The following is a 25,017-nucleotide window of genomic DNA, read 5'->3' as shown; positions in this document are numbered from 1 at the left end:
AGAACAGAACAAAAGAATAGTGGAGATTCCTTACAGAGTTAAAAGGTGAAAGCGGAGCTCTAGCTGTTTGGGTAGTAAGCACAGTTTTATTTCAGACATTTTTTAGAAATGAGTCCCATATATAGAGATATGTAATATAATTCTGCCAATCAGCGGGCACCATTACAAGGAGCTCATTACAATATGATCAGCATCTGTGGAAATACAACTTGGGAGTTGTACGGAATTTCTTAATAGTTTGTGAGCCACATGTTATGGATGTAGAGGAACCGCCATGGGTTCTAGTAAAGCCCCATCTTTTGTTTTCTGATTGTTCACTATCTACAGATTATGGACATCACAATTAATCAGAAGTCTTATAATGTATTATGTAACCCTCACAAATGACATAATATCCTGAGAGCATTAGATGATCCTCTGCTTATTCATAAACAAAATAGTTAATCTATATCTGCGGGCTGCTCATTCTTCACATATTTGCCACGTTCAGTACTATGTAAAGCTAAAAACATGACTTCCCGTGAGAAAGCAATGCACAGGAAACGCGAAACGCGCGTTGGGAAGAAGCTGAACCACCCTAGCCACCGGTCTGAGTGTCCTTGGGATATTACAATTTAGGGTAAGCGGTCATAGGCTCTTTGGCTTATTATTTTGATACTTATACATCTGCTGATGATGGCCCTGGGAGTTCGTATTTTAGTGGCACACTCTGTGCTCACACTTTCATTACTTGTCCTATATATATTACCTGGGTCTACCTGTTACCACTAGCCTAATGTATTCCGCTTTTGCCGGTTTATACCTTTCATAGAGCTTTGTACTGTCTCTGAGTGTTTTCCCCTGGGGGGGGGGGGGGGGCGGGTTCTTGACACTGGTTCCAATGCACACTGTTTTTATCTATATTGTTCTTTTGTTATTATGTATACATTTATATCTAATAAAGATTTTGTTATGTTTTTGCATAAGAAACTCCTAGTTTCTCTGTTTTTTTCTATGTTTTTGGGCACACTTTTACTTATGCATGTTGATGTGCCCTAGTTTAATATGATTTTGGGAAACTTATATATAAAAGCTAAAAACATATAGCTCTGCCTAGGAGGTATGTGCAAAAAAAAACAGTAGAAGACTATTTCTATGTGCACTCAAATGAATCCACTACAATTATAATGTAAATTCTGTATATTTTGGATATACGGTAACTATGGAGGAGAACTCAACGTACCGACCCATTATTTTGTAGATGATAGTGGCCCTCAGATTTATACAATCAACTGACATATTGCAAATTGCATTACCAAGGGGGCGTGTCTTGCAGATTCTCTTGAGGCGTGTCTTTAGGCTGCTCCGCATAATTACCCTGTGAGCCACTCCCTATTTAGTAAAGACCTGAAAAATAGCACTAAATAAAAAGTCCCATTTCTCTGGATCCATATGGTGGGTATACAAAAAAATAACATACTCAGGGGAGCTGCGGGAATAAAATAAGAGCAAAAATTGGACACTTTTGACCTGGTGACTGGTCCTCTTTAAATTATAACATTCTTTGTGCAGCCACTAGGGGGAGCTCATTACACATAGATTTATTATTGATTTCACTGGTTGATCTGTATCAGGAGGAAAAAACATAAGTCGCTAAAATTAAGGTGTAAAACTCCTTGAAATGTTGCAAATTTTTTGAGCAATTCAAAGTTTGGCAAAAAATGTGTGACTTTTGGCGTTTATGCGCCAGTTCCAGACAGCTCTGCCAATTTTAAGAAATCAGGCAAAGCCCTGGCATGACACTGCACAGCTAAGCGCCCCCCAACAAATTAATCATCATTATTGCCACTAGGTGGCGTAAAGTACCATGGCCCCTGGCAGACAAATACTTCCAGCAGTGTTGTAAGGCAGTTGTAAGAAGCGCCAAATTCACTAAATAGGCGCACAATTCTTAATTAATTTTGTGCATCTTACAGCACCGCTCGCAAGGGATAAATCACTCCGTGCAAAAAATCTGCAAAACTGACAAAACGAGTATTAATCCACTTCCCTTTAAAAATCTGTTTTCCCTGCTGCTTAAGTTAAAAATATATATTTTCACTGTCAGCAAGCAAAGATCTTGAAAAGCGTATTGGACTTGTAAAGAATAAATGTTTATCTGGAATCCCCATTATATTGCAGCATAATGATATAATAACACAAAAACCTTGTTCCCAGACTACTTTGTAAACTGGTGCTGATGCCACAGACGAAGAGGCTCCGGGCCAATAAAAGACTCTGATCTCGGGGTGTCAGCGGATGATGCTGCAGGAAGAGGCTGTGACAGGTGCAGAGCAGAGAGGTCTGGACCAAGAGGTGCTGCAGGGGAAAAGCGTAAGAACAAAATATTGACTTCATTGTGACACTTGGAGTTGAAAGTCATTTACTCATCTCTCAAGTTGTTGCAAAACTACAATTCCTAGCATGCAATGACAGCCACATGATGGGAGGTGCAGTTTTGCAACAGTTGGCACATCAAACACTGATCTGATCATTTCAGGGGATCATCCAAGGAGCCTTCACTTACCTGAAGTGCGAAGAAGAAGCTGAGCAGCCATGGTGGGGTCTCATGCGGCCGGTAGGACTTTTGTCGGGTCCTTTTGGTCCCACAGCAGATGATGGACATCTCGGTGCCAGGTCGGAGCCGCTTCTATGGGGACATTGATGAACAGCGGAGCGCACCGGTCCCTGCAGGTAAGAAGAGGGACAGGACTCTTCCCAGCGGTCAGCACAACCTTTGTAGACCCATCCTCTGTCATCCATTAACCTTGGTGTTCCACTTCCTTGCACTGGGGTTTTCCAATAACTGAGCCTCTCGTGTGGGGAGCGTGGATCTAGGAACTCAGGATACCATGAATTACGGGGGTGTACGAGGAACTCGCCAGGTATCAGCGAGTTCACAATGTCGTGGTTCTAGGATACAGCTGGGCCCCAGAAGAGGATGCTGGGGGTCTTTCTAATAAAAAATAGGGGGTTATAGAACTTAAACGTTGAATACAATCATATAAGGAGCTTATTGTAACATAGGAAAATGGGATGAATGTCCCTGGGGGTCTCAGGCACCGTGCACTAACTTTATTCTCATCTGATATCACATGGACGTGTGGGGTATAGTATACTTCGGCATCGCATCATGTTGGCGTTGTATAACACTATGTGGTCACTTTATGGCACTATTATTTATTATAAGAGTTCAGTATTTTTCTGCTCGGTAGTTTGGAATCATTCGTTCTTAGATTATTCCTGGAGCTCAATGTTGTGATTTTTCGTTTTCAGTTTTCTACCATTTGGCGGCTGTAGAGTCTGTACAACTCCTTCACCTAGCTGGTTGTCCTACTGCTTCTGATATATTGCATACTGTAAAGCGCACTACTCCTGACTGTGTCTGCCCTCTTCTCTCTGCTTCTGCTTTTTCTCAGTGTTATAAGCAGCAGAGAAGGTTGTACATGGCAGATCAGAGAGTGGAGAGGGGGGAATGCATCCATGTCTTCAAGGAGGGCAGATCACACAGGTTGTAGATAGGGATGAAAGCACAGAAGGAATCACATAAGTTATATATCTGTTTAGAAAGAGAGAGAGAAAGAAACTACTGCAAAATATGCGGGGAAAATCCTCATCATCAATGACATTCAGCACCAGGAAGAGAAGATCCCTCATAGGCTGCAGAAAGAGAAATCAGTCCAGGACTGAAGCCGCACTACTACATAGACGAGTAATGACAATGTTTTCAAAGTCAAAGTTGTCCATACCCTTTAACAATTTTTATTGCCCATAAGAGTCAAGCAAATTGTAAATATTTACCCACTTGATAATTTCACAACTTATTAAGGCAACTGTCACCATGAAAATGCGCCCAATTTACCAGCGGCAAGTTATAGAGAAGGAGGAGCTGAGCGGATGGATGTATAATTTTGTGCAAAAACATTCCGTAGAACATATCAATTAAATTCCCTGCTTGTTCTGTTCTTAGGAGTCCGGTGGGCGGAGTCACAGAATAATTGACATCATCCCTTGTATGACTATGCACACCGATAGCGCGGTCTGCAACGGATTAGGAACTGAAGTTTAGAAAGTTCTACAACCTTGGTTTGCTGAATATTTCATTTTATAGAAAATTTAGGAAAGTTTAGACAAGTGATTAATAATATGTTCACATTTCCATGAGCATTTGAGTTGTTTTTTTTATTAAATTGAGTGCTTTTTTGGCTTAAAAAATCTATTTTGTTTTTGCTTTTCATTAAAAATATGGAGTATTTGTCTCCTTCAGCCTCTGTGTATCACAGTACATAGCAGACTGCGGAATAAGTCACCAGTGAATCCCTCAGCGAGCTCCTCTGACAGCATTGGCCTGTAACCCTCATCTCTCTTCTGCTGAACTATTATCTAAGATGATTTATGACCAAATTAAAAATGTTACAATGTTTCGGAATATCACAAATGATGAATTAGCCTAAAACAATCTAGATAAGGAAAAAGATGGCAATAATGATAAAAAAAAACCCACAAAAACACAAAACCAAGTGAAGATAACTTAAAAAGGTGAAAAATAATGAAAAAGGCGCAAATTAAAGTAATGCTGAATCGGACCATGCTTCCATGGTTCCCACTGGATCTTCATAGATGATGTTCTATCCATCAGTCACATGACCAGAGCAGCCAATCACTGGCCACGGCAGGGAATTTTACACGTACAGCTGAGATCAGTGATTGGCTGCGCTGGTCATGTGACTGATAGATGAGACATTGCCTCCGCAGGAGGGGCAGGGACCATTACTATAGATGACACATGGCCGGAGGACTCTCCGATACTAATGTAACATTAGGACAAAGACACAGAAACTTCCAGTCTTCTGGCTTCATTATGGTTCATGACGAATGAAGGAATGTGCGGACATTGAGGATGGAGAAAAATGACACAAACTTAAATATAGATGAGAAAGCGACATGGGTTTATTATTATTAATATTATTGTGGTTATTTATTATTATTATTGTTGTTATTTATTATTATTAATATTATTATTTATTATTAATATTATTGTTGTTATTTATTATTATTATTATTATTATTATTATTATTGTTATTATTATTTTCCTGGAAATCTCTTGTTACTTTTTTATAAATGAGAAATGAAATAAATACTAATCCTGCAGTCGGGCTATGTTCACATGCAGCCACGGCTTCTGCAGCTTTTTTTTTTTTGCTGTATTTTTTCAGCTCCATTTTACATTACCAGCAGAAGCGATGCGATTTCAGAAATCTTATGCACAAATTAATTTTTTTTTCTTCCTGACTGAATTTGAGAACTGAAGCATTTTTCACATCTGCAGCGTCAATTCTTTCAGCAACAATTTTTGCAACATTATTTCACCCATAGAAATCCATGAGAAAGAGAAAAATCCCTGCAAAAAACCCCCACAGCAAACAGTTTTGCTGCGTTTCTGTAGCGTTTTTTTTTTTCACTGTGTTTTTGATGAATAAATCAAACTTTATTAAACATGTCCTGTGGATAAATCACATGTGTAATAAGCACCCAATAGATCGCAGCAAAAATGCAACAAAAAAGCAGCAAAACCAACATTTTTATTACCTTGGATTTGGTTGAAGGAAAAAAAAAAAACGCTGCAATAATGCCGGATGTGAACATAGCCTAATTCTGAAAAGTGCATGAGTAGTAACATAGTAAGTAGTGCCAGAGTGAGGCATCAGGGGAATAAGGTGGGGGGTGCAGACCACCAGAGCCCTGATCATGTAACATTACAGTTAGGACTAAGCTGCTTGTTCACATCTCTGAGTTCAGTTAGAGGATAAGCCTTTTAAAAAGACATTTTTTTACCAAGAAAAATGCAGCTTTGATTGTGACTAGAGAAGGTTTTATATAGCTACAACTAGGACAAGGCAAAGAAAAAAAGAAAAAGGAGCTTATTATCTGAAACATCCCTTTAAATTGCAGCTATCATATTGTGCAGCAGGAGGCGCTAGGTGCAAATGCATAAGAAAAAAAAACACTTTCCCCCTCTACAATATGGAATATATATTTTTACCTGAAGATTATTGCAATGGCAGCAGACACATCCTCCTGTACCTGGGGGGCCGCCGTCCACCATATAATAATATCCTGAGCCCCCAGACAAAATCTGCAGCCGGACCCTCTATTATGCTTCGTCTCCTCATTATGGACCCTCGGACCTGGGTGAGACTGCAGCTCTGTACTCTCTGTAGTGCATCAGTTCTGCAGCTTTATGGCAATACCTCTATGCTAGGGAAATACTATTTAAGCAATTTTGTAAGCGCGGAGTTGAGCCTTCACATTAAAGTGAACCTCGTCCTTTAATTACCATTGATCATATTGTCAAAAAAAGAAAAGAAAAAAATCTGCATTTTTGTAAAATATTATATTCATTTTATGCCCTTTTTTAACTGTTTTTTTTTTTAGTTTGTTTCCACATCGATATTAAAAAATAATCAGTAAGAAGGCTGAGAAACAGTCAACAAGCAGGCAATGTTTTTTTTATTTTTCCATTTTTTCAGTTCTCAGATCAATAATGCCTAAATCACTCAGTTGCTACCAAACGATTAAGAGCCAGGATCAAATCTAGTTCCTATTCAGGCTGTTGCAGAAAGGTGTCAGTCTCCACCACTAGAGGGAGCCTACAGTACTTTTCATACATTGAACTCAATAATAACAACACTGTATACAGAGAGCTCCCTCTAGTGGTGGCCGCAGGAAGCTATCATGTGATTCTAATTCTGTGCAGGGGATTTGGGGCTCTATCAGAAGAACATACACCTACACAAAGATACATTATGGAGAGTTTGTCACCCACAAAACTATTTAGATTTATTTCATACTTGAATGTTAAAATAGAAAAACGTTATCACTGGACACCTGGCGGCGTCTCCTCTGTGAGCAGATAATGATTAGCGATGTGTCAGCCAGTCCATAGGGAGACCAAATACTCTTTGCTTGGTTCATCCCTAGCAAACAGGTGCTAATATGGTTAGCAGAGTGGCTCAGTAGTTAGCACTATACGGTGGCTCAGTTGTTAGCACTGTACGATGACTCAGTGGTTAGCACTGTAAGGTGGCTCAGTGGTTAGCACTTTACGGTGACTCAGTGGTTAGCACTGTAAGGTCGCTCAGTGGTTAGCACTGTAAGGTCGCTCAGTGGTTAGCACTGTAAGGTGGCTCAGTGGTTAACACTGTACGGTGACTCTGGTTAGCACTGTAAGGTGCCTCAGTGGTTAGTACTGTAAGGTGGCTCAGTGGTTAGCTCTGTATGGTGGCTCAGTGGTTAGCACTGTGCGGTGACTCAGTGGTTAGCACAGTACGGAGGCTCAGTGGTTAGCACTGTACGGTGACTCAGTGGTTAGCACTGTAAGGTGCCTCAGTGGTTAGTACTGTAAGGTGGCTCAGTGGTCAGCACTGTAAGGTCACTCAGTGGTTAGCACTGTAAGGTGGCTCAGTGGTTAGCACTGTAAGGTCGCTCAATGGTTAGCACTGTACGGTGGCTCAGTGGTCAGCACTGTAAGGTCACTCAGTGGTTAGCACTGTACGGTGGCTCAGTGGTCAGCACTGTAAGGTCGCTCAATGGGTAGCACTGTAAGGTGCCTCAGTGGTTAGTACTGTACGGTGGCTCAGTGGTCAGCACTGTAAGGTGGCTCAGAGGTTAGCACTGTACGGTGGCTCAGTGGTTAGCACTGTACGGTGGCTCAGTGGTTAGCACTGTAAGGTGGCTCAGTGGTTAGCACTGTTGCTTTGCAGCGCTGGGATCCTGAATACAAATCCCAGTAAGGACATCATCTGCAAGGAGTTTGTATGTTCTCCCCATGTTTGCCTGGGTTTCCTCCGGGTTCTCAGGTTTTCTCCATCAAAAAGGTCTCAAAGATCCAATCAGCAAGACGTTTCTGTATTTAACCCTTTTATTTTTCTATTGTTTTTGCTTTTATTTATGTCATTTTATTATTTCATCTTTTTGGCATTTTCTTTAAGCATTGTACTTTTTCTAAATCTAAAATGTAATAAGTTTGTTACTTGCTGCTCTAAACGTACCCACAACCACGAAGATGGAAAGCATAGCCTGGTTGTGTTACACTGTGTGTGCAGAGGGCGAGCAGGGTACCTGTCAGGTGCTCAGGAAAGCTGGGTGGCGTGTGGATGTGTGAACTGGCCGTGGGGTGCGCTTAGCTCATTGTTAGTGGACCAGCGAGTGGGAGAAGTGGAGTCCTCCTTTACAGTCACATCCGATCACATATGCAGCGAGTGTGCAGTGTTTATGACATATATTAATGAGGGCTCCTCAGTGCACCCTTGGTGTGCCCAAGGGCTGAGTGCACTGTTCCACCTATCAACATGCCATGCACCAATCATTGATGGACAGAGCTCGCTGAACGCTGCCTGAATTGGATTCCTTGTGTGTCAGTGCAGACGCATTCTCATATGTCTCTACTGTCTGCAGCGCTCACTCACTACCATGTGATCCTGTGTGCAGAGAGCAGGCGCTGCAGGCGGGAAAGAGGGATGATCGCGCACCTGCACTGACATTGTGTGTGTGCACTCAGCTCCTGCAGTGTCAGAGCTAAGGAGTCAATGCAGGCTGCAGACAGCGAGCGCTGTCAAGCTAAAGCGAGGTGCACGGCATGTTGATTAAGGGGGCAGATCAGTGAACTGAGCTCTTGGCCACACCAAGGGTGCACCGAAGAGCCCTCATGTATATGTGAAATAACACAATTTTTTTGCTGAACTAATGAAGTGAAATCTATGGTGCAGGAAGGAGTTTAATAAAGTCCCCAATAGGACTGTGTATGTGGTGTAAATCAGTGACAGACTCCCTTTAATTAATAAACGTATTGGATGATTCATTTAAAGGGATCTTCTACTTTCCAATCCCAACTTGTTATAAGGGTCCTTTGCAATAGGATAATCATAAAGTGTCCCCCCCCCTGTAGGGACCCTCAGTAATCAGCTGTCGTCTGCCAGAAAACCTGACAGTGGATGCTTAATGTCTCTGCAGCGCCACCAAAGGAGTAATTGGGCAATACCTAGTGCTCATCCGTATCAATGGGTTGAGAGCAGGATCCTGAACTGAGGACCCCTCTAATCATTCGATAAGAGGGTCTAGAATGAGTTCTATGAAACGGACAAGCAACTTCCAGATATATTCTGCATATATTTTGTACTCTCTTTCTGTGACACACGATTTCACATTTTATAGCAAAATTATTATAAAATGTTTTTTATTTTTGTTATGGCTAAAAGAACTGAAAAGAAGTAGAAAGTGTCCGACCCCAGGACCCCCAATGAGCTTACAGTATATGTACCGCTTCTTACAGGATTTTTTTTTACTGTTCATTTGCTCCCTAAATGCACAGTTCAGCAACTTTCTAAATAGTCTTCATTAAAATATTCTACCATTTGGCAGCTGCAGAGAGTCTGTAAAGACATTAACTAGGAGAAAACGTTAGCAAAAAAAGTTACAAATGCATCAGAGCTCCTGCTCCTGGTTCTGATGGCTCTTTACCCTCCCTTCACTCAGTTTTAGAGATAGAAAACAGGGGGAGATGGTTGTACACAGATTTCTACCGTGTGGGGAAAGGGGTAGAGCAAAGAAGCTAAAGATAAGGAAGAAAAAAACATAAAGATGAAATAAGTGCAGGATAGAAGCTGGGCTGATATATGAGCCGTGAAGACAGCAGTGTCCTGGATAAACAAAAACCTCACATCCAGCCTATATTACTAGGAGAGACACACAGACCTCACATCCAGCCTATATTACTGGGAGAGACACAAAGACCTCACATCCAGACTATGTTACTGGGAGAGACACACAGACCTCACATCCAGCCTATATTACTGGGAGAGACACACACAGACCTCACATCCAGCCTATATTACTGGGAGAGACACACAGGCCTCACATCCAGCCTATATTACTGGGAGAGACACACACAGACCTCATATCCAGCCTATATTACTAGGAGAGACACACAGACCTCACATCCAGCCTATATTACTGGGAGAGACACAAAGACCTCACATCCAGACTATGTTACTGGGAGAGACACACAGACCTCACATCCAGCCCATATTACTGGGAGAGACACACACAGACCTCACATCCAGCCTATATTACTGGGAGAGACACACAGGCCTCACATCCAGCCTATATTACTGGGAGAGACACACAGACCTCACATCCAGCCTATATTACTGGGAGAGACACACACAGACCTCACATCCAGCCTATATTACTGGGAGAGACACACAGACCTCACATCGAGCCTATATTACTGGGAGAGATACACAGATCTCACATCCAGCCTATATTACTGGGAAAGATGCACAGACCTCACATCCAGCCTATATTACTGGGAGAGACACACAGACCTCACATCCAGCCTATATTACTGGGAGAGACACACAGACCTCACATCCAGCCTATATTACTGGGAGAGACGCATAGACCTCACATCCAGCCTATATTACTGGGAGAGACACATAGACCTCACATCCAGCCTATATTACTGGGAGAGACACAAAGACCTCACATCCAGACTATGTTACTGGGAGAGACACACAGACCTCACATCCAGCCTATATTACTGGGAGAGACACACACAGACCTCACATCCAGCCTATATTACTGGGAGAGACACACAGGCCTCACATCCAGCCTATATTACTGGGAGAGACACACAGACCTCACATCCAGCCTATATTACTGGGAGAGACACACACAGACCTCACATCCAGCCTATATTACTGGGAGAGACACACAGACCTCACATCGAGCCTATATTACTAGGAGAGATACACAGTTCTCACATCCAGCCTATATTACTGGGAAAGATGCACAGACCTCACATCCAGCCTATATTACTGGGAGAGACACACAGACCTCACATCCAGCCTATATTACTGGGAGAGACACACAGACCTCACATCCAGCCTATATTACTGGGAGAGACGCACAGACCTCACATCCAGCCTATATTACTGGGAGAGACACACATACCTCACATCCAGCCTATATTACTGGGGGAAAGTAAGCACCTGTTCACACCTAGTTTTTGTAGTGGAAGTGCCGTCATTTTCTTTGTTACTAGATTTAGCGTTGACAGAGCACTCCACCCCCACCCCCATGCCGCAGGTGGTTTTAAATGCATCAGGATCTGTCTTTCCCACACATAAGCAGACGGAGGTCTCTTAGAGAGGTATTCACATTGGTAGGTCCTGACATCGAGAAACGCCTTACTGCGGCTGTCAGGTACACATGAGTTGGCCAATTTATGCGCTAAGATTTCTCATTTATTTACAGCAGTAATGCTATTCATTTTCCATACTTCATATTTCATGCGCTAAAAAAATTTTTTCAAAACATTTTTCATTTCTATTTTTTACAGCAGTTATGCTATTCATATTTCATATTTCACATCTATATACTCAGTGTTACAGTGTGCTACTTTATTTGTTCATTTGTTGTTATATTACTGGGGGAGACACACACAGACCTCACATCCAGCCTATATTACTGGGAGAGACACACACAGACCTCACATCCAGCCTATATTACTGGGAGAGACACACACAGACCTCACATCCAGCCTACATTACTGGGAGAGACACACAGACCTCACATCCAGCCTACATTACTGGGAGAGACACACAGACCTCACATCCAGCCTATATTACTGGGAGAGACACATAGACCTCACATCCAGCCTATATTACTGGGAGAGACACACAGACCTCACATCCAGCCTATATTACTGGGAGAGACACATAGACCTCACATCCAGCCTATATTACTAGGAGAGACACACAGACCTCACATCCAGCCTATATTACTGGGAGAGACACATAGACCTCACATCCAGCCTATATTACTGGGAGAGACACACACAGACCTCACATCCAGCCTATATTACTGGGAGAGACACACAGACCTCACATCCAGCCTATATTACTGGGAGAGACACACAGACCTCTCATCCAGCCTATATTACTGGGAGAGACATGCAGACCTCACATCCAGCCTATATTACTGGGAGAGACACACAGACCTCACATCCAGCCTATATTACTGGGAGAGACACATAGATCTCACATCCAGCCTATATAACTGGGAGAGACACTCCCACAAGAGAAATATCAAATTAACTAAAGGTAGCCAGTAACATACGGAAAAGTTATTTTTTTTCCATGTGAATGTGTCTATAGCCTTTAAAGCAGTTATCCACTTTGAATAATCATCTTATATTAGAAAAGCTGCCTAAACTAGAGTAATCTCTAGACATCCTGCTAATGAGACCTCCAGCAATCAGCAGAGAGCTGAGAGGGAACCTGGCAGTAAGTGTTTAATTTCCCTGTAGCGCCCCCCCGCAGGAGAAAATATGCAGTGCACTGCATGTCTAATGAAATCCCTGGATTGCCTGTGTAATGCATGGACATGTCGGGTCCACCAGGGAGAGAGACGCTCCTCGTAACTGTTCACACCTTTATAGTCACATGATGACAGATATTTACTGTACAGATATATGTCCAGCATGGAGAACTGAAGCAATGTATTACATTACACAGGATGAGATATATGCATAAGAGTGAACTGTGTAAACGGCATATACCTAGACACAACGTGATGAGTTCCGCTCACAGGTCCGAGGACGGTCCAGCTCCGGTCTCTAAGATTCTCATAAGCACAAAATACGGTGTATCGTAAATGCTAATATTCACAACGAACGAGCAGGACTCGAAGGAAACGCGGATCCTTCAAGGTGACCCCCTCTGACGACCGTCATCCTCCTGTCCGTGGTGGGACAGCGCCCCCTAGCCACAAAATGTCCTATCATTCTCCTGTATGCGGCTGACTCCGTGCGTCCTCGTGGTCTCGCATCACAAGGAATTGCGTTCTAGACCTGGAAGAACCAAAGGAAAAGAAAGGTTGTGAAGAAATAAAGCGGGGAGAGCGCAGCACGAGTGCCAGAAAACACAGAAGCCGCGGAGTAAACCCTGAAAGCAGAAGAAGCATTCAGGATGGCAGTCAGAGAAGATGTCATCACTGAGGGTCGCAGGGTTCACGCTGTGCAAGAAGAGGTGCGTGCGGTGCACAGGGAAGGACACAGGAATTCAGGGGTTAATTTCTGGTCTAATTTCCTGATTTGGACCCAGGATGAACTTTTTAAAAACTTTTTCAGTTTCAAGCTACTTTGCAGAATTTAACTGGAAAAAAAGAAGTCACAATGGGACGGTTCCTATCATTACTGATGTTCTCCGTAGACTCCCTACCTCTCAGCAGAATATAAAATGGGAAAGGGCTTTGATTAAAAAACGATGTTCATGGCAGACCTTGGGGGGTCCCTGTTAAAGTCTCCTGCAGCCGCGGCAAACTAATTACGGTAACGCCCAATTATCCTGTTGAGAAAAGGAGCCCATTTCCTCCGTGTGACACTTTATCTCTTTGGATGTTATGGACAACAGGAACTAAACAGCCAGAAACGGAGGTAGCTTCTATCCAAGTTTGCTGCAGCAAGCTACCCCAACCACCACCAGCAGAGGGAGCCCAGGAGCTTACTGTTTACTGTATGAAGGGAGCTCCCTCTAGTGGTGGCTACAGGACGCCAGATTTTATCACGCAATATTAATCCTATGCCGGGCATTTGTGTCAGACAAAACAAATCCTAACTCATCTCCGTAAAGATACAATAAGTAATAAGCCCAAGTGTGCAAAGAAGGTGACATTTAATTTAATGGAGTTCTTAACTTTCCAAATCCTAACTTGTTAGAGAGGTCCTCAGTATGTGGATCACAAAATGTCCCACATCAACCCATGTAGACCCTCAAAGATCAGATACCAATTGTCTGAAAACTTGTAGACAAGTGTTACATTTTCTATCAGCGCCATCAACAGGGGAAATAAAAAATTACACAGCGCCCATTTCCATCAATGGGTCGTCTGAGTAATGCAGGACAGGACCCCAGGAATGGACGCTGTTTATAACCGATCAAAATTCTGTCCAAAAGAAGAGGATCCTGAACAGAGGACCTCTCCCGATAAATACACGATAGGGAGGATGACAGACGTTTATCTAAACTGGACAAACAGTTTCCAGATTTATTCTGCAAATTAGTTACAAAACCTTTTACAATCTCTTTTTGGAGCATGCAAATTCCCATGCGTTATCCACGGTCCATTGAAAAATTCGATTATTTTGCTTCTGACCATGACTAAAAGGAAGAAGAAGAAGAAGAAGAAGAGGAAGAAGAAGAGGAGGAGAGCAGCCGGCCCAGGACACTTCAGGAGGAAAAACAGAAAGGAAAGCAAAATTTCAGGCAGCGCGTAAAACCTTGCGGCAGCATAAATGCAGCTTTCTGAGGTTCCAGGGTACAGAGTGCAAGGATGAGCTTTCCAGACAATTCTCACACGGACGTTTGCTCCTGCTACATACTGTAGGGGGCGTACCTGTGCCTTAGAGAGGAGAAGGAGGTGCAGGGTGAAGGTAGAAAAGAGCCTTCGCAGGGTTAGGAATTAAGGGCATCAATACCTGCGGGGGTTAAAACCAGGGCTTGTAGGATGTCAGAGAGGGACACAATCCCACAGGGCCGATTCTCCTCATCCACCAGAACCAGGCGATGAACCTGCCAGAAGGAAGGAAAATCATAGAGAACAGGAAGCCACAAAGTGGACACCACTAATATATGTACATATATATATAATGCTGGTATAACCTGGGCGTCTCCTGTATATAATTATATATGTACAGCCGGTATAACCTGGGCATCTCCTGTATATAATTATATATATAATGCTGGTATAACCTGGGAGTCTCCTGTATATAATTATATATGTACAGCTGGTATAACCTGGGCATCTCCTGTATATAATTATATATGTACAGCTGGTATAACCTGGGCATCTCCTGTATATAATTATATATGTACAGCTGGTATAACCTGGGCGTCTCCTGTATATAATTATATATGTACAGCCGGTATAACCTGGGCATCTCCTGTATATAATTATATATGTACAGCTGGTATAACCTGGGCGTCTCCTGTATATAATTATATATGTACAGCCGGTATAACCTGGGCATCTCCTGTATATAATTATATATGTACAGCTGGTATAACCTGGGCGTCTCCTGTATATAATTATATATGTACAGCCGGTATAACCTGGGCATCTCCTGTATATAATTATATATATAATGCTGGTATAACCTGGGAGTCTCCTGTATATAATTATATATGTACAGCTGGTATAACCTGGGCATCTCCTGTATATAATTATATATGTACAGCTGGTATAACCTGGGCATCTCCTGTATATAATTATATATGTACAGCTGGTATAACCTGGGCGTCTCCTGTATATAATTATATATGTACAGCCGGTATAACCTGGGCATCTCCTGTATATAATTATATATGTACAGCTGGTATAACCTGGGCGTCTCCTGTATATAATTATATATGTACAGCTGGTATAACCTGGGCATCTCCTGTATATAATTATATGTGTACCGCTGGTATAACCTGGGCATCTCCTGTATATAATTATATATGTACAGCCGGTATAACCTGGGCATCTCCTGTATATAATTATATATGTACAGCTGGTATAACCTGAGCATCTCCTGTATATAATTATATATGTACAGCTGGTATAACCTGGGTATCTCCTGTGTATAATTATAGATGTACAGCTGGTATAACCTGGGAGTCTCCTGTATATAATTATATATGTACAGCTGGTATAACCTGGGCATCTCCTGTATATAATTATATATGTACAGCCGGTATAACCTGGGCATCTCCTGTATATAATTATATATGTACAGCCGGTATAATCTGGGCATCTCCTGTATATAATTATATATGTACAGCTGGTATAACCTGGGCGTCTCCTGTATATAATTATATATGTACAGCTGGTATAACCTGGGCATCTCCTGTATATAATTATATATGTACAGCTGGTATAACCTGGGCGTCTCCTGTATATAATTATATATGTACAGCCGGTATAACCTGGGCATCTCCTGTATATAATTATATATGTACAGCCGGTATAACCTGGGCATCTCCTGTATATAATTATATATGTACAGCTGGTATAACCTGAGCATCTCCTGTATATAATTATATATGTACAGCTGGTATAACCTGGGCATCTCCTGTATATAATTATATATCTACAGCTGGTATAACCTGAGCATCTCCTGTATATAATTATATATGTACAGCTGGTATAACCTGGGCATCTCCTGTATATAATTATATATGTACAGCTGGTATAACCTAGGTATCTCCTGTATATAATTATATATGTACAGCTGGTATAACCTGGGCATCTCCTGTATATAATTATATATGTACAGCTGGTATAACCTGGGTATCTCCTGTGTATAATTATATATGTACAGCTGGTATAACCTGGGCATCTCCTGTATATAATTATATATGTACAGCTGGTATAACCTGGGTATCTCCTGTGTATAATTATATATGTACAGCTGGTATAACCTGGGCATCTCCTGTATATAATTATATATGTACAGCTGGTATAACCTGGGCATCTCCTGTATATAATTATATATGTACAGCTGGTATAACCTGGGCATCTTCTGTATATAATTAAATATGTACAGCTGGTATAACCTAGGTATCTCCTGTATATAATTATATATGTACAGCTGGTATAACCTGGGCATCTCCTGTATATAATTATATATGTACAGCTGGTATGACCTGGGTATCTCCTGTGTATAATTATATATGTACAGCTGGTATAACCTGGGCATCTCCTGTATATAATTATATATGTACAGCTGGTATAACCTGGGTATCTCCTGTGTATAATTATATATGTACAGCTGGTATAACCTGGGCATCTCCTGTATATAATTATATATGTACAGCTGGTATAACCTGGGCACCTCCTGTATATAATTATATATGTACAGCTGGTATAACCTGGGCATCTTCTGTATATAATTAAATATGTACAGCTGGTATAACCTGGGCATCTCCTGTATATAATTATATATGTACAGCTGGTATAACCTGGGTATCTCCTGTGTATAATTATATATGTACAGCTGGTATAACCTGGGTATCTCCTGTATATAATTATATATGTACAGCTGGTATAACCTAGGTATCTCCTGTATATAATTATATATGTACAGCTGGTATAACCTGGGCATCTCCTGTATATAATTATATATGAACAGCTGGTATAACCTGGGTATCTCCTGTGTATAATTATATATGTACAGCTGGTATAACCTGGACATCTCCTGTATATAATTATATATGTACAGCTGGTATAACCTGGACATCTCCTGTATATAATTATATATGTACAGCTGGTATAACCTGGGCATCTCCTGTATATAATTATATATGTACAGCTGGTATAACCTGGGCATCTCCTGTATATAATTATATATGTACAGCTGGTATAACCTGAGCATCTCCTGTATATAATTATATATGTAGAGCTGGTATAACCTGGGTATCTCCTGTATATAATTATATATGTACAGCTGGTATAACCTAGGTATCTCCTGTATATAATTATATATGTACAGCTGGTATAACCTGGGCATCTCCTGTATATAATTATATATGTACAGCTGGTATAACCTGGGTATCTCCTGTGTATAATTATATATGTACAGCTGGTATAACCTGGGCATCTCCTGTATATAATTATATATGTACAGCTGGTATAACCTGGGCATCTCCTGTATATAATTATATATGTACAGCTGGTATAACCTGGGTATCTCCTGTGTATAATTATATATGTACAGCTGGTATAACCTGGGCATCTCCTGTATATAATTATATATGTACAGCTGGTATAACCTGGGCATCTCCTGTGTATAATTATATATGTACAGCTGGTATAACCTGGGCATCTTCTGTATATAATTATATATGTACAGCTGGTATAACCTGGGCATCTCCTGTATATAATTATATATGTACAGCTGGTATAACCTGGGTATCTCCTGTGTATAATTATATATGTACAGCTGGTATAACCTGGGTATCTCCTGTATATAATTATATATGTACAGCTGGTATAACCTAGGTATCTCCTGTATATAATTATATATGTACAGCTGGTATAACCTGGGCATCTCCTGTATATAATTATATATGAACAGCTGGTATAACCTGGGTATCTCCTGTGTATAATTATATATGTACAGCTGGTATAACCTGGACATCTCCTGTATATAATTATATATGTACAGCTGGTATAACCTGGACATCTCCTGTATATAATTATATATGTACAGCTGGTATAACCTGGGCATCTCCTGTATATAATTATATATGTACAGCTGGTATAACCTGGGCATCTCCTGTATATAATTATATATGTACAGCTGGTATAACCTGGGCATCTCCTGTATATAATTATATATGAACAGCTGGTATAACCTGGGTATCTCCTGTGTATAATTATATATGTACAGCTGGTATAACCTGGGCATCTCCTGTATATAATTATATATGTACAGCTGGTATAACCTGGGCATCTCCTGTATATAATTATATATGTACAGCTGGTATAACCTGGGCATCTCCTGTATATAATTATATATGTACAGCTGGTATAACCTGGGCATCTCCTGTATATAATTATATATGTACAGCTGGTATAACCTGGGCATCTCCTGTATATAATTATATATGTACAGCTGGTATAACCTGGGTATCTCCTGTATATAATTATATATGTCCAGCTGGTATAACCTGGGTATCTCCTGTATATAATTATATATGTACAGCTGGTATAACATGGGTATCTCCTGTATATAATTCTATATGTACAGCTGGTATAACCTGGGCATCTCCTGTATATAATTATATATGTTCAGCTGGTATAACCTGGGCATCTCCTGTATATAATGATGTATGTTCAGCTGGTATAACCTGGGCATCTCCTGTATATAATGATGTATGTTCAGCTGGTATAACCTGGGCATCTTCTGTATATAATTATATATGTACAGCTGGTATAACCTGGGCATCTCCTGTATATAATTATATATGTTCAGCTGGTATAACCTGGGCATCTTCGGTATATAATTATATATGTACAGCTGGTATAACATGGGTATCTCCTGTATATAATTATATATATAATGCTGGTATAACCTGGGCGTCTCCTGTATATAATTATATATGAACAGCTGGTATAACCTGGGCATCTCCTGTATATAATTATATATGTACAGCTGGTATAACCTGGGCATCTCCTGCATATAATTATATATGTACAGCTGGTATAACCTGGGCATCTCCTGTATATAATTATATATGTTCAGCTGGTATAACCTGGGCATCTCCTGTATATAATTATATATGTACAGCTGGTATAACCTGGGTATCTCCTGTATATAATTATATATGTACAGCTGGTATAACATGGGTATCTCCTGTATATAATTATATATGTACAGCTGGTATAACCTGGGAATCTCCTGTATATAATTATATATGTACAGCTGGTATAACCTGGGCATCTCCTGTATATAATTATATATGTACAGCTGGTATAACTTGGGCATCTCCTGTATATAATTATATATGTGCAGCTGGTATAACCTGGGTATCTCATGTATATAATTATATATGTACAGCTAGTATAACCTGGATATCTCCTGTATATAATTATATATGTACAGTCGGTATAACCTGGGCATCTCCTGTATATAATTATATATGTACAGCTGGTATAACCTGGGCATCTCCTGTATATAATTATATATGTACAGCTGGTATAACCTGGGCATCTCCTGTATATAATTATATATGTACAGCTGGTATAACCTGGGCATCTCCTGTATATAATTATATATGTACAGCTGGTATAACCTGGGCATCTCCTGTATATAATTATATATGTACAGCTGGTATAACCCGGGATCTCCTGTATATAATTATATATGTACAGCTGGTATAACCCGGGCATCTCCTGTATATAATTATATATGTACAGCTGGTATAACCTGGGTATCTCCTGTATATAATTATATATGTACAGTCGGTATAACCTGGGCATCTTCTGTATATAATTATATATGTGCAGCTGGTATAACCTGGGTATCTTCTGTGTATAATTATATATGTACAGCTGGTATAACCTGGGCATCTCCTGTATATAATTATATATGTACAGCTGGTATAACCTGGGCATCTCCTGTATATAATTATATATGTACAGTCGGTATAACCTGGGCATCTCCTGTATATAATTATATATGTACAGCTGGTATAACCTGGGCATCTCCTGTATATAATTATATATGTTCAGCTGGTATAACCTGGGCATCTTCGGTATATAATTATATATGTACAGCTGGTATAACATGGGTATCTCCTGTATATAATTATATATATAATGCTGGTATAACCTGGGCGTCTCCTGTATATAATTATATATGAACAGCTGGTATAACCTGGGCATCTCCTGTATATAATTATATATGTACAGCTGGTATAACCTGGGCATCTCCTGTATATAATTATATATGTACAGCTGGTATAACCTGGGCATCTCCTGTATATAATTATATATGTACAGCTGGTATAACCTGGGCATCTCCTGTATATAATTATATATGAACAGCTGGTATAACCTGGGTATCTCCTGTGTATAATTATATATGTACAGCTGGTATAACCTGGACATCTCCTGTATATAATTATATATGTACAGCTGGTATAACCTGGACATCTCCTGTATAAAATTATACATGTACAGCTGGTATAACCTGGGCATCTCCTGTATATAATTATATATGTACAGCTGGTATAACCTGGGCATCTCCTGTATATAATTATATATGTACAGCTGGTATAACCTGGGCATCTCCTGTATATAATTATATATGTACAGCTGGTATAACCTGGGCATCTCCTGTATATAATTATATATGTACAGCTGGTATAACCTGGGCATCTCCTGTATATAATTATATATGAACAGCTGGTATAACCTGGGCATCTCCTGTATATAATTATATATGTACAGCTGGTATAACCTGGGTATCTCCTGTATATAATTATATATGTCCAGCTGGTATAACCTGGGTATCTCCTGTATATAATTATATATGTACAGCTGGTATAACATGGGTATCTCCTGTATATAATTCTATATGTACAGCTGGTATAACCTGGGCATCTCCTGTATATAATTATATATGTACAGCTGGTATAACCTGGGCATCTCCTGTATATAATTATATATGTACAGTCGGTATAACCTGGGCATCTCCTGTATATAATTATATATGTACAGCTGGTATAACCTGGGCATCTCCTGTATATAATTATATATGTTCAGCTGGTATAACCTGGGCATCTTCGGTATATAATTATATATGTACAGCTGGTATAACATGGGTATCTCCTGTATATAATTATATATATAATGCTGGTATAACCTGGGCGTCTCCTGTATATAATTATATATGAACAGCTGGTATAACCTGGGCATCTCCTGTATATAATTATATATGTACAGCTGGTATAACCTGGGCATCTCCTGTATATAATTATATATGTACAGCTGGTATAACCTGGGCATCTCCTGTATATAATTATATATGTACAGCTGGTATAACCTGGGCATCTCCTGTATATAATTATATATGAACAGCTGGTATAACCTGGGTATCTCCTGTGTATAATTATATATGTACAGCTGGTATAACCTGGACATCTCCTGTATATAATTATATATGTACAGCTGGTATAACCTGGACATCTCCTGTATATAATTATACATGTACAGCTGGTATAACCTGGGCATCTCCTGTATATAATTATATATGTACAGCTGGTATAACCTGGGCATCTCCTGTATATAATTATATATGTACAGCTGGTATAACCTGGGCATCTCCTGTATATAATTATATATGTACAGCTGGTATAACCTGGGCATCTCCTGTATATAATTATATATGTACAGCTGGTATAACCTGGGCATCTCCTGTATATAATTATATATGAACAGCTGGTATAACCTGGGCATCTCCTGTATATAATTATATATGTACAGCTGGTATAACCTGGGTATCTCCTGTATATAATTATATATGTCCAGCTGGTATAACCTGGGTATCTCCTGTATATAATTATATATGTACAGCTGGTATAACATGGGTATCTCCTGTATATAATTCTATATGTACAGCTGGTATAACCTGGGCATCTCCTGTATATAATTATATATGTTCAGCTGGTATAACCTGGGCATCTCCTGTATATAATGATGTATGTTCAGCTGGTATAACCTGGGCATCTCCTGTATATAATGATGTATGTTCAGCTGGTATAACCTGGGCATCTTCTGTATATAATTATATATGTACAGCTGGTATAACCTGGGCATCTCCTGTATATAATTATATATGTTCAGCTGGTATAACCTGGGCATCTTCGGTATATAATTATATATGTACAGCTGGTATAACATGGGTATCTCCTGTATATAATTATATATATAATGCTGGTATAACCTGGGCGTCTCCTGTATATAATTATATATGAACAGCTGGTATAACCTGGGCATCTCCTGTATATAATTATATATGTACAGCTGGTATAACCTGGGCATCTCCTGTATATAATTATATATGTACAGCTGGTATAACCTGGGCATCTCCTGTATATAATTATATATGTTCAGCTGGTATAACCTGGGCATCTCCTGTATATAATTATATATGTACAGCTGGTATAACCTGGGTATCTCCTGTATATAATTATATATGTACAGCTGGTATAACATGGGTATCTCCTGTATATAATTATATATGTACAGCTGGTATAACCTGGGAATCTCCTGTATATAATTATATATGTACAGCTGGTATAACCTGGGCATCTCCTGTATATAATTATATATGTACAGCTGGTATAACTTGGGCATCTCCTGTATATAATTATATATGTGCAGCTGGTATAACCTGGGTATCTCATGTATATAATTATATATGTACAGCTGGTATAACCTGGGCATCTCCTGTATATAATTATATATGTACAGCTGGTATAACCTGGACATCTCCTATATATAATTATATATGTACAGCTGGTATAACCTGGACATCTCCTATATATAATTATATATGTACAGCTGGTATAACCTAGGTATCTCCTGTATATAATTATATATGTACAGGCGGTATAACCTGGGAATCTCCTGTATATAATTATATATGTACAGCTGGTATAACCTAGGTATCTCCTGTATATAATTATATATGTACAGCTGGTATAACCTGGGCATCTCCTGTATATAATTATATATGTACAGCTGGTATAACCTGGGCATCTTCTGTATATAATTATATATGTACAGCTGGTATAACCTGGGTATCTTCTGTGTATAATTATATATGTACAGCTGGTATAACCTGGGCATCTCCTGTATATAATTATATATGTACAGCTAGTATAACCTGGATATCTCCTGTATATAATTATATATGTACAGTCGGTATAACCTGGGCATCTCCTGTATATAATTATATATGTACAGCTGGTATAACCTGGGCATCTCCTGTATATAATTATATATGTACAGCTGGTATAACCTGGGCATCTCCTGTATATAATTATATATGTACAGCTGGTATAACCTGGGCATCTCCTGTATATAATTATATATGTACAGCTGGTATAACCTGGGCATCTCCTGTATATAATTATATATGTACAGCTGGTATAACCCGGGATCTCCTGTATATAATTATATATGTACAGCTGGTATAACCCGGGCATCTCCTGTATATAATTATATATGTACAGCTGGTATAACCTGGGTATCTCCTGTATATAATTATATATGTACAGTCGGTATAACCTGGGCATCTTCTGTATATAATTATATATGTGCAGCTGGTATAACCTGGGTATCTTCTGTGTATAATTATATATGTACAGCTGGTATAACCTGGGCATCTCCTGTATATAATTATATATGTACAGCTGGTATAACCTGGGCATCTTCTGTGTATAATTATATATGTACAGCTGGTATAACCTGGGCATCTCCTGTATATAATTATATATGTACAGTCGGTATAACCTGGGCATCTCCTGTATATAATTACATATGTACAGCTGGTATAACCTGGGCATCTCCTGTATATAATTATATATGTTCAGCTGGTATAACCTGGGCATCTTCGGTATATAATTATATATGTACAGCTGGTATAACATGGGTATCTCCTGTATATAATTATATATATAATGCTGGTATAACCTGGGCGTCTCCTGTATATAATTATATATGAACAGCTGGTATAACCTGGGCATCTCCTGTATATAATTATATATGTACAGCTGGTATAACCTGGGCATCTCCTGTATATAATTATATATGTACAGCTGGTATAACCTGGGCATCTCCTGTATATAATTATATATGTACAGCTGGTATAACCTGGGCATCTCCTGTATATAATTATATATGTACAGCTGGTATAACCTGGACATCTCCTATATATAATTATATATGTACAGCTCGTATAACCTGGACATCTCCTATATATAATTATATATGTACAGCTGGTATAACCTAGGTATCTCCTGTATATAATTATATATGTACAGGCGGTATAACCTGGGAATCTCCTGTATATAATTATATATGTACAGCTGGTATAACCTGGGCATCTCCTGTATATAATTATATATGTACAGCTGGTATAACCTGGGCATCTTCTGTATATAATTATATATGTACAGCTGGTATAACCTGGGTATCTTCTGTGTATAATTATATATGTACAGCTGGTATAACCTGGGCATCTCCTGTATATAATTATATCTGTACAGCTGGTATAACCTGGGCATCTCCTGTATATAATTATATATGTACAGCTGGTATAACCTGGGCATCTCCTGTATATAATTATATCTGTACAGCTGGTATAACCTGGGCATCTCCTGTAT

The 25,017-nt window shown here is 39.6% G+C and overlaps 2 protein-coding genes across 5 annotated transcripts in view; both read right to left on the bottom strand.

Moving 5' to 3' along the window:
* SLC23A3 (solute carrier family 23 member 3) overlaps positions 1 to 12,756 on the bottom strand; it is a 55,059-nt gene extending 42,303 nt beyond the window's left edge. The window contains exons 1-3 of the mRNA XM_073647370.1: positions 12,642 to 12,756; positions 2,546 to 2,706; positions 2,186 to 2,337 (exon numbers count right to left, since the gene is read on the bottom strand). Of these exons, the coding sequence (XP_073503471.1) occupies positions 2,186 to 2,337; positions 2,546 to 2,644 (251 nt within the window). The 5' untranslated portion in view covers positions 2,645 to 2,706; positions 12,642 to 12,756. The remainder of the gene's footprint in view (positions 1 to 2,185; positions 2,338 to 2,545; positions 2,707 to 12,641) is intronic.
* The window catches only part of PRKAG3 (protein kinase AMP-activated non-catalytic subunit gamma 3), a 41,609-nt gene continuing 23,104 nt past the window's right edge, over positions 6,513 to 25,017 (bottom strand). For 3 of the 4 annotated variants that reach the window (XM_073647369.1, XM_073647368.1, XM_073647367.1), the window contains 2 exons: positions 14,559 to 14,652; positions 6,513 to 12,932 (listed from right to left, as the gene is read on the bottom strand). In XM_073647369.1, the coding sequence (XP_073503470.1) occupies positions 12,910 to 12,932; positions 14,559 to 14,652 (117 nt within the window). In that variant the 3' untranslated portion in view covers positions 6,513 to 12,909. Of the gene's footprint in view, positions 12,933 to 14,476; positions 14,653 to 25,017 lie in introns of all 4 variants that reach the window. The other variant, XR_012250700.1, reaches the window with a different exon arrangement.

Source organism: Phyllobates terribilis, unplaced genomic scaffold (genome assembly GCF_046119375.1).
Source record: "Phyllobates terribilis strain yellow unplaced genomic scaffold, ASM4611937v1 Scaffold_9__5_contigs__length_417890890, whole genome shotgun sequence".
Taxonomy (NCBI): Eukaryota; Metazoa; Chordata; class Amphibia; order Anura; family Dendrobatidae; genus Phyllobates; species Phyllobates terribilis.
This window is presented reverse-complemented; position numbering and strand designations above follow the sequence as displayed.